The 14,885-nt window shown below is 37.9% G+C and overlaps 2 protein-coding genes across 2 annotated transcripts in view; both read left to right on the top strand.

Annotated features, from left to right (window-relative positions):
* Positions 1-5,566, top strand: part of SLC4A7 (solute carrier family 4 member 7) — a 67,242-nt gene extending 61,676 nt beyond the window's left edge. The window contains exon 27 of the mRNA XM_066555562.1: positions 1,115-5,566. Coding sequence (XP_066411659.1) covers positions 1,115-1,196 — 82 coding nt within the window. The 3' untranslated portion in view covers positions 1,197-5,566. The remainder of the gene's footprint in view (positions 1-1,114) is intronic.
* Positions 5,567-11,228: 5,662 nt separating this feature from the next.
* Positions 11,229-14,885, top strand: part of NEK10 (NIMA related kinase 10) — a 78,310-nt gene continuing 74,653 nt past the window's right edge. Inside the window, 6 exon segments of the mRNA XM_066555933.1 lie at positions 11,229-11,273; positions 11,275-11,303; positions 11,622-11,698; positions 12,815-12,868; positions 12,871-12,937; positions 13,419-13,514. Coding sequence (XP_066412030.1) covers positions 11,229-11,273; positions 11,275-11,303; positions 11,622-11,698; positions 12,815-12,868; positions 12,871-12,937; positions 13,419-13,514 — 368 coding nt within the window.

The following is a 14,885-nucleotide window of genomic DNA, read 5'->3' as shown; positions in this document are numbered from 1 at the left end:
GGTCATTCAAAAGTAATTTCCAGTAAAGTACTGATTTCAGTTCTGCTAAGGTTTTTCTGCTTAACTGTCTTCATCTGGTGGTACAGACAGACATTTAGTGCTGTGGTAAAAATGGTTCTGTAGGCACTGCTATTTTCAGATTTATATTCAAATACTAATGCAGTTCGAAGGAGGCATGTCTTTTATAATTCCAGATGACATGTTGTGTGGTTTGGCATGATTTATTAAAAACCATGTATTTTTAAGAAGATCAATTTTTTATTTTTTTCTTTTGTTTTTCTGAATTGATTCAGATTGCTTTTTCCTTTTTCCTCAGCCATCTATTGTAGTTTACAGACTGTGGGGTCCCAGCACAGTTGTATATTCTAAGGAGACCCAGAATTTTTCTCTTTGCATGAATTTCTAATATATTTTTTTCCTTAAAGAGCAACCCTACAGATGTGTCATCTCTTTTGAAATTCATCCTCCCTCTTAGACTGTTCCATTTCATCTTCTACTGACTTCCAACTACCTTGTGACATTCCTTTTTGTCCTTCAGTCAGGCACTGTTCAGTGTCTGTGTCCCTAAGTGTGTCAGTTGTTCAGGTGCCACTTGTCTTTTGGGTCTTCCTGCTTCACTTGAATGGAAGGTTCAGGTTACACAGGTTTCTTACTGTCCTCTGCTGTTGTTGGAAGTGTGGTTTCCCCTTTTGAACAGACTGAAATGTCCTCTCATTCTTGTGAACAGATGGTTTCCCTGCCCAGGAGTAAAGATGTATTAGTAATATTGCTTGTTATGTATTTTTGACTATTTTTACTTAGACAGTTTTGCAGGGTGTGTTGGGGATTTGTTTGTTTGTTTTTAAAGATGCTTTGCACGAACAGTTTCAAATCAATAAAAGCAGTGGAATTGGATATGTATTTATGAAGGAGATATTGGTGCTTTCTGTCTTTTAAGTTTGTACTGTTCCTGTGAATATTATTTAACAATTACTAAAATGTAATAGAAGTGCCTTATCATAAAAGCATCCTTATGTAAATACTTTCATGGTTCATTTTGAAGTACAAAACATTTGAAATTTAACCTTTCCTAAAGTGAGCCAGACTTTACATTTTCTTCTTTGTTTTCAAACAGCCCTGAAAAACCAGAAAGTGTGAAAATAGAAGTGGAAAAGTCACCTGTTGTGAGATACGTGGATGCCGAAACATCTTTATAGAATGGAACCAATGGGAATTGCTTGTATTTGTGTGTGTATATATATCACTGTAGGATATTTTACCATGGAAGTGTGATTTCCAGTTTAAGGAGCAACATATATTTAATTTTTGCCATTTTTTTGGGGCACTGTAGATATGCTTGCATAATGCAAAGATTTTCCCAGCAAATAAGATGAGTGGTAATCACACTTCAGCTATTTATTTTATTGGAAATTTTATTTTCATTTTTAAATAGGAGGACTGTAATGAATGCTTATTGTTTTCCATAATCAATATATGCATAAAAGTTACATCAGCTTTTGCTGATGATTACTGGTCCACATTGCTTAAAATTTTGCAATACCTCTGTTTATAATGTGCGCCACAGAAGTTTTGTTTTCCATGCAGGCAATTAGTGCTTGTTTTTGCAGGGTATACTTTTTTTGTGGTTTCATAGAACAAATGTTAATGTGCTGTTGACAAGAACTACTGTGTTTTATGTCTCCACTCCATGCTAGTGTTTTCTGGATTCTGTCTCTCCTACTCTACAGGAGTGGCCTAGAGCCCTAAGTGAGGTGGTTAGTTAAGCCTTAAAATGTATCTAAATACCCTGGTGTGCTGCTTTCTTTGGTTTTCTGAATTCTCTTGAGTTTTCCTGATTGTCCAGTAGCAGTATGAGTGCAGTAATGGCAGTTACAGTCCCAAATCAGTATTTGCCATTCTGGACACTCCATGTTTACACAATATAAATTTGATTTACAGGCAGCAATTGGTCTATAGGAAATTATAAGTACTTACCACGTCAGTAGTCTTGAATTCTTTTCTTCCTGTTTTTGCTTACATTTTTTCCCATAGATTTTCAGTGTCCGATTTGCTCAGCTTTAAGATTTTGGAGTATTTCATATCTTCATCAAATATATTTCTTGGTTAATAAATTTTTTAATTTACTGTGTACTTGATTAAATTAGTTGTAGCTCAATTCTGGAATAGTTTTATGATCAGTATTATTTTATGGATTACTAATTGCTTGTGGTATTTGTATGTATAGTTCTGATCCTCTCGATTGTAAAGGGCATATATGGTAGCACACCAACTTATTTTTAAACACATTATTTATTTTAATTAGTATAAATTTCTATCATGTAAGATGAATTGAAAAAATAAATATTCATTTATTAAAGTAAATGGGATTTTTTGGGGACTCCACTGATAAAGATGCAGTCAGTGCATTTATTGTACTTACATTTTCAAGTTCTAGTGTTTAGCATTATAATATTTGAAATAATGAGAATTTTATATATAAATGAAAATCTTGATGACTTACCTGCGCAGTTTCCATTCTTAATATTTTTTTTGCCTTATGCCTTAGTTTTTTTGGCTTTAATTTCCAACATTATCTCTTTACATTCTGAATTGCCACTAGCCCTTTCTGGATGCATTACAATGGCTTTAATTAGAATCTGTGCTCATTTAATACTAGAAGATGCTGTTTGTTTAATGCTGCTTTTGGCAGAGTTGGGAGTTTTACCATGGACCAAGTGATAAAATTCTCAACGATTGCAAAAGGAGCTGATTCTGGAGGAGGGCAGACTTTATCTGAAAATACCACTTGAGGTGGAATTTTAGTGCTCTTCAGCCAAGTGTCACCTGTAGAGAAGGTAACTGTATATTACAAAAATAAGGCAATCAGTGGGAATAAATAGAAACATTTAAAAATAGAATTTACATTACATGGACTGTTACTCTTCCCTTTAAATGTAATGCAATTATTTAACATTTTTTTTTCTTTCCTTTTTTCATTTAACTGAATTCTGAGAAGTCAGTTTAAAGAAAGGAAATCGTAGTGTACAGCAATATGAATAATGGTATCCAAACTGTCATAACAGGCTCAGGTCAGTGGCAAAGCAAGAGAGGTCTGTATTACCAGTTTGACCAATACTGTGTAATGACCTGCATTCTTAGATAGTAGTGTAGCTCATGCCTTAGTTTGACTTCATGCTCTTTCAGAAAGTTACCCATGGTTTCCCTCTGATCAAACTGAGATAACAATGAAACTACAGCAGATGGTTTCTCAAAACTTTGTACGTTATTTTAAAAAAACCCAAACAACACCCATCTGCATGTCAGTAGTTGACAAATAAGTACCTCTTGCCCTGAAGGAGGGAAGAGATATTTTGAGGATTTTATGTAGCATCATCCACAATACAGTACTTCTGTCCTCAGTAGTATTTTTCGATTCCTGTTCACAGTCCTACAACAGTTTCCAAAGACCCAAAAAATTACTAGAAGCCTCTTGGATTTCTAACTCTTTAATGCTGGAAATCAGGGTTCCATGGTGCTGCACACCTTGTATCTGGCTTCTACTTCAGAAGTTTTGGTCATTATTACAGGAGGTGGATATATTTTGAGTAACGTCGAAAGGAAACAAAACCAAAGCCCCACAAGTCTAATCACAGTATTTATTTAATTGTGTAGATATTTTAATCAGTACCAGAAATACCATGACTTGGCAAGCCAGTTTACAGTGACCTTTAGTTCCAGTGTTCTTGGGCAATAGTTATACTTGCACTTTCTTCCCATATGAACAGGAGAAGATCTGGTATGAAGTACATAAATCCTTGTTGCTAATGTATGGTTAAGTGATTCAGTGGTCATTTTACACCTTCTCTGCTTTAAAGTCACACATAGTATTAAAATAAGACAGCTAAGGATGTAGTTTATTGTATGTAGACGTATGTTTTGCCTTAAAGGATGCAAAAGAGCAGTGACAATTGCTGTGCACTGATTTTTATTTTTTTTTCCATAGGGCTTAAGCCCTGTAAAAACGACGCCAATGGATTTCCATTCCAATAGCTAGAGGAAAGTAACCAACCCTGCACTTTTTATAGATGCCTTGGTTTCCTGGAATGGAGCTTAGTGCTACTGTGTACCTGGCTGCAGAGCCACCTCAGGAAGTCCCTTTTTTTTTTTTCTTTTTTTTTTCTTCTTTTTCCTTATTTCTTTTTTTTTTCTAATTTATTTATAAATATTAATGTTTACATGAAATCTAGGTCTTAATTTTGACCACTCCATTTAAATTATCATCTAAAATGTATCATTTAAAATGCAGTTTTGTGTTTAAATTATATTCTAGAAAACTCATTTTCGTATGTATTACAGTGACACGTTTTTCATTCTGTTTACATATGCCCAAGTTAACAACAATTTCCTCCTAGATGAACTTTGCAGCTATAACGTAATATTTTATATAATTGTTCTGTGAAATGTTCCAAATTGCCAAGTTTGTCATCATAAAACCTGTCAGGGTAGAACTTGGTGCCCTAATGGCTTTGGGATCTTTTTCAACCAAGTATCTTGGCCATTTTTTCTTCATTTAATGCAAGTTCTCCTGTAAGTTATCATTTGCTTCACCTGCATCTCTGTCTTTATCCGGTCACTTCCTAATTCGTGCCCTTTGCAAAGGCAGGTTCAGCAGGCTGTGAAATATTTCTGTACCAAATGGGTGTCACGTGGCAGAGCCTGCGCTGCTCTAAAGGGTTTGTCTTGTACATAGGTTCTGGAAATCAGAAAGTGAATGGTTCAGGACTCTCAGTTCACAAATGAAATCTGTCAGGCAAGCACCACAGCGAGCTTAGTTGTCTTTTTGCTTTCTTATGATTAGTAATGTTTTAATTACTCATCTAGGACAAAATTATCAAGTACAGTAAAACGTGGGAAATACTTTGTTTATACCAACAGTAATTTATTTGATGGCAAATTTCAAGACTATAGATGCACACGGCTTTGAGTCAGCATAAGTGTAGTGCTATAAATAAAGCAAATTGCTCAGTAAGTTTGTCAATTTTATTTTATAATGTTTTTAGTAAAAACTTCTAGGACTTTGTAGTTGGCATTGAACTTTGCCTAAAGACACTTTCATATTGAATTTAGTATCTGTTGACATTTATTTGGAATAATGAATGAGTTTGAAAATCAATACTTTTCTAAATGATTTTATTGGAAAGACACATCACTTCTTGTATTTTCCTTTCTGTTGTTGCTGATGCTCCTGTGCAAAGGTGTCTTCCAGGTTCAGCTTTTGCAGCTGAACTGCTGTTTTGATTTTAATATTCTTTATTTGAAATGTGATTACATACTGTATGGTTCGAATTTTTTATGACTGCTTTTCTAATTACAGTGACGTTTTCTTACTTTATAAACAAATCCAAAGCAAATGAAAACATTATTCCAACTGTAGAATCAATATTCAGTTTATACGGAAAACACAATTCTCAGACTTGTTTTTAATGTGATTCAGCCTTTGTGTTGTTTTAATTACTGCTAGAATAAAATTATCTTTTGTAACGTTTCAGAAAGTTGGTAAAAGCAATAAACAATCTCCTGGACTCCATTGGGGCCGCTTCTGTTTTCATTGCCCAGGGGCGCTGGGGGCGGGCCCGGCCCGGGCTTCCCGTGCCCATGGCAACGGCGCCGGGCCTCGCAGCACGGCGGCTTGCGATTGGCTGGCGGGCCAAGAAGAGGTGAGGCGATTGGCCGAGGGGTTCTGTCCCGGCGGAGCGAGCGTCGTCGTAGCCGGGTGGCGGAGTGGAGGCGGGGCGGGGGGAGCGGCTGAGGGACCGCGGGGAGCGGGACGGGAACACCGGAAAACGCAGCGCTGGGACGGGAGAGTCCAGTCAAGGGCAGGGAAGGCGGTGCAATGTCCCCATCCTCCTCCCGTTCCGCTTAATGACGTCCTCCACAGCCCTGCTCCTTCACCAGCTCTGGGCTCTCAGTAGGCGTTGAACAATCTCGTGGTTTCCAGAGGCTCTGAGGAATGGCGGTACAATTCCCTATAAAGGTCTGCTTGGTAGTGAGAACGGAGGGGGTGAACTTCAAAGAGATACGTGTTACTCTCGAGTTGATACTGACCTGAGCTGCTCACTAGACCTCAGAAATCCCCTCTTTTCCTTCCATATGTGAACTGCTGTTTAAGAAGATGGATTTAGGCAAACTTTCGCTCTGGAAATTAACCAAGAAACTGACATTTGGTGGACCCAGCAATCTGAGAATAGGCCTGGCCATTTATGGAATGAGTGAGGTGGTACAGAGGGAAAACAAAACAGAAAAAAGCGAAAGACAAACAATCCCAAAACAGCAGTAGCTTAAATGTTTTCATTTGTCAGGAAAACAAGAAGGACCTTACTCTTGTTAACCTTTAGAGAATCTCCAAAGAAGTAATTAAAGAAAGATTGAGGCATATATATGTGTGTGGAAGTTTTTGTGTGTAAGAAACACATGGATTTCCGTATTGATTCAGTTAATGAAATGAAAGAAATATTCTTCAAACATTGTCTGTGTGGGTTCAATTTCCTAGACATAGGCTATCACCGGTGGGGATCTGTTATGACTGCCATGCTCTTTGAGAACAAGAGGGGAAGCCAGCCAGAAGTCCCTTTTTTCCCCAGCAGACTGGATAAGGAAAAGTACCTTTTGGGAATTTTTCATCACCTTTGATGCTTCCTTTGGATTATTTTGGCCATGTTTGAAATAAATTTCTGTTTCAACAGTAATATATTTCTAATTTCTCTTTTAGGAAGTGAATTTTCACCTGACCTTCATCTGACCCAGATTACGGTATTAGATGGGGTATTAGATACATTCCTATCCAGCAACACCATCAAAAGTCTTATTAAAGCCACCATATCTACTGCTTCTTTATCCACCCTAAGCCTGTTATCCTGTGTATGATTAGACAGTGGAATTCAGCCACTGCAGCGATTAAGAAAAGTGTTCAAGGGAAAATCTAGAAACTAGTTGGCTTACAAACTATCCATATGCGCTAGTTATTGCTAATAAAGATTATAAGGAATGTGAGACATCTTCTTGTTGAAGAGACCATTACACTGTAGTCAGTGGGGGTAGATTCATCCTCCAACACTTCTTTGTGGTCTTGTTTTTACCTTCTTAATCTTATGTGCTTATGTCATCTGGGACAGATACTAGACTGGGCCACAGATCAAGTCTGGGGTAATTCCTTTGTCTCCTGTTTATCATCATGTGGATTCTTTCATTTCTGACGGGGTTCTTGGAGCATTTCTTGTCCTGTCCTGCATTCCAGTGCTATCAGAATGCATCTCTCTTCCTGTGTAATTGAATGTAATTATCCCCAGTTAAAATGAATGCATTACTATTGCTCTAATTCCACTGTCTTAAATGGAATTAAATGAGACTGTGCTGTAAACGCATTTTTCTCTTAATGTGTCTCTCTTCTTCAAAAGAGTTGTCTGATCTCAGTTTTTATTTGGCACAACTAGTGAGTGCTGTTTGGTCTGTTTCTTACACATTCCTCATGGCTGGTGTCATAGCAGGGGGATAGTTATGAGGACAGTGAATAGCCTGGCTCCATGGAATCCACGGAAATTTCTGCTGGCACAAGTAAAGAAGAAACACGGGGTGAGAACTTATTTGGTCACTTCAAGAAAGTCAAATAACCGTGAGAATAGGTAAGGAAATATTAATGTCTCTTTTCTCTCAGGTTTCTGGCTGATAGAAGGAAAATAGAGTTGTTTCTGTTTGTCTGCCCCTCACTCACGGTGCTAATATACCTACCTGATTTAATGACTGGCTACTGATGGAAGGGGCTTTTTGCTCTTCTCCCTTGATTTACACCTGTGCATTCCTGCCCTGTCAGCAGGGGCACTCATCTGTACCAGTGAGCTAAATTGGTAGGAAAGTAACAATATAAATGGAAGTGTATTGTTTTCTATGTGTTTAGCTCTCTAAACTGGCTCAGGTTTGGGTCAGATCAGCTGAAGAAGTAGAGAATTGCTGGTGGAAGGGAAGGAATGGGGAAAGCCATTTTCACTGGCAGCTGGCTGTTAATTAATTAGTCTAATCTCTGTAGTAAGGTGAAGGGCATAACATTCTAAGCTGCATGGATAAATCCTCCTTTCTGCATGTTGTCCCTGCCCCTGTACAGTAGAAGTGCTTTGGAGACAAGGCAATCAGGGCTAAAGTAGGAGAGATTACTTGTAACCTGAATCAGGTTTCCCAATCCAGTGCATCTGAGATAATGCTGGGCTGACAGACTAAAGAGGTCACTGCAGGGTCAGTTTGTGGCCAGAGCTGGCCTCTTTCCTGAAGGGCTTCCTGACCTGTGCTGACTTGTTGGCCTCTAGGAAACAGAGGGGTAACCTTAGGGTGAGTCCTCAGAGCTGGATGAGTGTTGTATCCTGGAGTGACCAGTGTCCCTTCATTCTTTCTCAGCAGCAGTGAAGGGAATGTGGCTTGATGTTTATCAGGTTCAATTTTGCACAGGCACTTTTAGATCTGTAATGGCAACAAACCTTTAAAATATTTGTCATCTGTTATTCTGTTTCATCTTTACCAAGGTAGCATTAGAATTGGAATGGCAGCCCTAAAGTAAGTTTGATTGACAGTTGTAAAATGTTCTAAATAATCACTAAGACCTAACTGTTCTGGATTAAATTTTAGCCATAGTGGGAATCCTGCTCTTTGTGGTTTGGAGAGTTAACCCAAGGATTTCACAGGATGCTAAAAATTTTAAGGTTTAACTCTGTTTGCTTATGAACAAGTTATTTGTGTGTGGTTTGGTTGTTCTTTATTTGGTTGAAATCTGTTGTTTGTGCACAGATACTCATGGTCAAGTAGACAATTTGTGAGTTTCACAGTATTTCCCACTGTGCAAATGTGAGGTGCTTATTGCATTGTGTCATGCCTCAGTAATATTCCAAATGGACAGGGTACTGGGGAGATGATATAAGAACGTCACTGAAATAATACATGGAAATTCTTACTCCTTAGGATTCTTAATGTGCTTAGCAATGTGCATGGCTTCTCTCAACTTTTAATGCTCTTGAAGCAAAGGAAATAAATGCTTTGAGCAAACTGCAATCAGTTTAGTCTGAACTCAGTGGTTTTGTCTGCTGAATGGTGGAACAAATCCTCTATATTCATTCCCTGGTAATAACTGGTGCCACAAAAGTATTCTGGGATGTTTTTTAATAACCTTCTTGAGCAGATACATGGAAGAGAGGAGAGAAGTTTCTTGTGGATCCAGATCAATGATTCCCTGTAGTAGGATAAAGGCTTGTTTAAAAGACTAGACATGGATGAACTGGGCTTACAGGCCATTTCCGAGAGGGATTTAATACAGTGCACGAGTTCATACTGTCAATAGTTGCATTTTGGGTAGTTCTGTGATGTGAGATTGTATAACTGGAAGAATGACTCTGATGTTCATTGGGAAGGAGCAGCTTCTGGTAGTTTACAATGCTTTTGTTTCATGACCAGTTTTCTTCTTCTTCTTTGCCTTTATGAGGAGGAGAAGTAAAAATCAGTAGCAGAGGAATTCAACACTGCACAGCAAGAAAAGGAGGCCATCAGGTTTGATACAGAAAATCCTCTTAAGGACACACCAAAGGGAACATCCAAACAGTCCATGTTTAGTGAACAGTAAAATAGGTGGAAAGGATCAGACAGCAGTATTATATCTATGGTTTTTAAATTGAAAGTGCTCTACCATTATGCTACAGCTGTATGTAATTCTCCAGGGTAATTCTACAGCCCCAGCCTGTGCCTGACCATTCTTTTTTTTTTCACTCAGAGAAGGATCTATATCAATATAGTTGCTTTTGTTGCAGCAAGAGATTCCTCTTGAATATCCTCTTTCCACGTCTTTCTGTATTTTTCTAGGGCTTTAGAAGATTTTCAGTGAACAGGTGTTGTGTACTGTGAAAGTGAGTAGGTCAGGGCTTTTATGGGAAGTCAGACCTACAGATTGAATGTTTTTATGCAGGGATTTAATGTGTGCTAATGGCCCTGATGAGGCCATGCCATACAGATCTGCTCATCTGGAAAGAAGCTGTGTGTCCCACTGCAAGGAAAGCAGGTAGGTTTGGTATAAGACATTGAGAAGGCCAAGATTCAAAACTGCTGAAAATTTCTGTTATTCTTTGACAGACTGTGTGGTCATAGATTCACAGAATGGTTGAGGTTGGAAGAGACCTTAAGATCATTGAATTCCAAGTCTCTGCCATGGCAGAGGTACCTGTAACTATATAGCAGATTGATCACAGCCCCATCCAGCTTGACCTTGGACACTTCCAGGGATGTCCACAACTTCTCTGGGCAACCTGTTCTGGTACCTCATCACCCTCACAGTAAAGAATTTCCTCCTGATATATAATCTAAACCTGACTTTTTTTGGTATAAAGTCATCATCCCCTTGTCCTAACACCATATACCCATGTAAAAAGTCCCTTTCCAACTCTTTTGTAGACCCCTTTAGGCAGTGGGCTGCTGCTGGATATCTCCCTTGGAGCCTTCTTTTCTCCAGGCCAAACAACCCCCTCCTCTCAGCTTCTCTCAGCACAGGAGAGGTGCTCCAGCCCTCTGATCCCCTTTGTAGCCCTCTGGACTCACTCCAGCAGGTCCCTATTGTGCTGATGGGAGCCCCAGAGCTGCATGCAGTAGTCCAGGTGGGGTCTCAGGAGAGTCAAGGAGAGGGAGAGAATCACATCTCTCAACTCACTGTATGCATCTCATTTTTTTGTCAGATACCTCCTTTTTCTACCCTTCATTTGACTTGTTTATTTGGATAATAAAACTATAAATTCTCTGTTGCCTGGACAACAGCTTGTTGTTGACAACCTTGATGTTAGCCTGTAAGCATTGCTCTAACATAAGCAGCCAATTCACAGAGAGAAATAATGGCAAGAAGATGAAATAAAAGGAAAAGTCATAATAAAAAAATACATGAAAGAGCAAGACAGTATTGTCTATGCATGTGTTGGAAAACCAAGGTTTCTGTATGTTAAGTTAAAAGCTTTCTTATTAATATCTGGAATTTCAAAGGATATCCTGATATAATGTCCAAGGCTTCATGCTGAGAAAATGGCAAAGTTGTTTTTTTTTTTTTTTTCCTAAAACCAGTATCGGTTGATTCTGTAAGTAAACATGTGTTCCTTTTGCTGCATTGATATAATTCTCTGTATCTACTTTGCTTTTAAGGAAAAGAGTTTTTAACCCCATCATGATAATAATGATACACAATGCCTGATCAGGACAAAAAGTTGAAGAGCACAGAAAAAGCAATAAAAACAAAAGCCTCCTGGGATCTCTATGAGGTGTAGTATCTGATGTTTTACTTTGAACTTCAGTGGGACTTGTGTGGAATTTACACTGGCTGCCAAAGCAGAATGCTTCAATTTGAAGTGCAGTATAAACATGACAACTGTTACTCTGGTCACAAAGTTTATTTACACCTATGTTGACTTAAGGCATTCTGGAGAAGCTGTGAATTCTTCTGTACGCAAAAGTGGACACCAGGCAACGACAGAAAACTTTATTTTCTGTCAGTAGCATTGTTGCTTGTTGACCTTTTTTACACTTATGGAAATACTTTTATGTAACTATTAACACACACTGTTGTGGTTTTTTCCTAGGGATTATTCTGATCTAAAAAGGCTTCAGTCTCTCTTAAGTGTTCAGTCAAGGAACTAACAGCTATTTTTCAATAACTGTTATTAAATGTGCTTTAGAATTATAATTAATGGTGATTATGGTTTCTGGCATATGCTTAGAACATTAAGTACTATAGTGAATAAAACATGTTAGCAAAATCTTGAATAGAAGATGTCTTTCATCTTGTCTCTTTTTTCTTGGCAACATTAGACCTTCCATGTGGCACAAATCACTTTTAGAATGGGTAAAAGAATGAAACTGATCCATTTCCCATTCTACTATACCATATTTTTTATTTTAACAGGAAAAAATTAAAATTGCTTTATTTTGTATCTTGAGCAGGTTTCATCCAGCTATTGTTGCATATATTAAAGTAGCATAGCAGATTTTTTTTCCTCTGTGCCCTTTCACAATGTCACACGAAGGTAGGCTTAAAGATGTGTGAGTAACAGCATGGGGGAGAGTGGTACAGAATATAAAATAAGATCGGCATTTTAACCTTAAACAATTTGTCCTTGAAGAATAACACCTCAGCTAAAAATATCCAGGGCTTAAATACCAACTTACAGGAGAAAGTCAAATCTCCTTCACCTCAGCTCACTTAGTAAAGCTTGTATTTGCCATTTGAAGCAAAGAAAACCAACGCATGATTTTGGGTGTGAGTCTTTGGAATCACAGAACATTTTCTCCCTTTCAATTCTGTAAAAAGATATGACAGAATGACTAAAGGATTCATCCATGTGAGGTAGGAGTTATGCACTTTCTACCTGGTTAGAGGCCTGGAATTGCTTCTGAGCAGAAAGCTGAAACATGTGAGTTGTACAACCTAAAAAGAATGTGAAGGCTGTGCAGTTGTGGAGTTGGGACAGGTAAGAAACACAGATAACGAGCATGTGTTGCAGATTTTGTCAAGCTTCGATATCATAAATTTAAAAAGATGTCCTTCTTCACCTTTTACTTACCTCTCAGTACTTGTTTTTTAGTCTTGCTTTGCATCCGTTTTCTACCACATCAGTGTTGTTTTCCAGAGGAGGTGTGGGTATTCTAGAATGGCAAGTTTTAGGTCCAAAGTTCAAGTCAGAACTTGAGAAAATGTACTTTGGCATGATAATATTCTCAGAAAACTTAAATTGCAGCATTTGCCTCATGACTACTATCCCTCTTTAGCTTCCAGCTATGTATATTGAAAGTGGTCAAACCACTGTGACAAGAACTTGGCAAAATGTCAAAAGGATGAACAGCAGTCCAATGGTCAATGCCAAGAATCAACAGAAGCTGTTGAGCTTGAGAAATTTAGGTAAAAATAATTTAAAGCTGATGATGACACTCTCATATCCCTGAACGAGAGATACCTTTATGTATCTAAGGGTATCACCTTGTTGAGGTGTTGAAGGCATTTGTATTTTTACATATGTACTATTTACTTGTACTTTTCATGTTAATCCAGTATTTGAGATGAGAATTACGTACTTCTAATTTTTAAACCTGTTTATGTTCCTGCCTTTGTAAGTTTCAACCTTTCCCACTCAGCAGAGTGTACTAGTGAGAGTTAATAAACTCATTTAAAATGTTGGAAAAGTTATACCATTCTGATAGCCCCAAATTATGCATGAGACAGACTGTTAATGTCTGGCAATCTGAAATTGTGTTATTCTGTGGTAACTGCTGGTATAACATTTCTTAGTTTTTGTTGCTAATGTTAAGTTGTAGCAGAGCAAAACTGTCTTGTGGCAAGTTAATTTGTAATTCACCATTTTTCTTTTTTTCTTTCTTTTTAGTGTGACCTACAAGAATGAGAGAAATTTTAGCAAGCATCCCAAGCATCAGCTGTTTCAAGATATCTTTACAACTTTAGTTAAGGACAGACTTACCTGCAGATCAGTATATGAAACACATTCATAACCAAGAAGGCAGGCTACTTTCTTGCCTTCCATGAAGAAGCAAGATGCATGGATAATATCCCATATTGCTACAACACACCTTTCTGTGGGAATTACCAGCAGCATTTGTGGTTATTTTAATTAACCACTTGTGTATTGGCTTTGAGGAGCCATGCCCAGGTTAGTGGGACAGAAGAACACAGGACTGGGTATATGACAAAACTTGGATGACCAAAATTCTAACTGCTGTGTTTTCTTGATCATTCATCTGTCTATGATGTCTGTAATCTGTGATTTGCTTCTCTAATTTATTGTACTGATTCTGTTTGTATTTTATGGTCTACTGCCTTTATGGTGAAAGGCCTGTGGTTTCCATAAAATTCAGATGAGTTGATGCCACTTGTTTGTGTTTATTTGTATTTCTGTGTATGACAGGTTTGGAAAGGGTAATACCTTTTCTTATGCTGCTCTCATTTATGTGAGGAATAAGTACAGGACCTTACAAAAATAGAGGGGGCAGAGAAAGATATTTTCAGGGGAAAAAATGTATTTTCCAGGATTTTTTTACTATACTCCTTTGCAGTTTATTGTATTTTCCTTTTAAAGCCCAAATACATTTTCTAAAAAACCCTTAAGTGGTACAGAAGTTTAAAGATGGAATGCTAGAGCATTTAAAGGTATTAATATATTACTACTAGAGGAATCTAAAAACACCACATGGTCTGCTTAGACCTTTATTCACAACCAACTGGGGAACTAGGGGTGTCTTCTTTGATTATCTAAATGACAGTGAGTTTAAAACAGATTATTTAAATGATTTTTAAATCTGGTACCTCTTTTTCACATGTGAACTCAGTATTCACCAGTGGGAAGTCAGTGGCTCAGCTTCATTTGCCAGAAATCCAAGAACAGCTTACACTGTGATTTCCCAAGTTCTGTTTATACATTGTGACATACTTGGCCTATATTTTGGTTTTCTTTGGGGTTCTTTGTGATAGTGATATGGCAAAACAAGCCACTTGTGTTAAGAATGAAAGCACCCAGGCAAGGTTGGCGAAACAAGCATAAATTAGTAGATATGTAGATAAGCTGGATATACCCTGGTGTGTCTAGTAATGTGTGTTGTAAATGTAACTGTAGTCGAAGGGGCTCTCAAATGTTAATCAGGCTCAGGGAGTGACTATCGACCATGGTAATATCTTCAGGCCACTTTAAAATCTGACCTACAAATTTTGCACGAAGGTATATGGTTGCTGTTTTCTTTCCATGAAAGTTTTGTGCTGTTCTGAAGCAGCCAATTATGGACTCATAATGATAAATGGTATTACTAGGGCAGAATATTGGCATAAAAGGGCTGAGAGTTTG

This window comes from Molothrus aeneus, chromosome 1 (genome assembly GCF_037042795.1).
Source record: "Molothrus aeneus isolate 106 chromosome 1, BPBGC_Maene_1.0, whole genome shotgun sequence".
Taxonomy (NCBI): domain Eukaryota; kingdom Metazoa; phylum Chordata; class Aves; order Passeriformes; family Icteridae; genus Molothrus; species Molothrus aeneus.
This window is presented reverse-complemented; position numbering and strand designations above follow the sequence as displayed.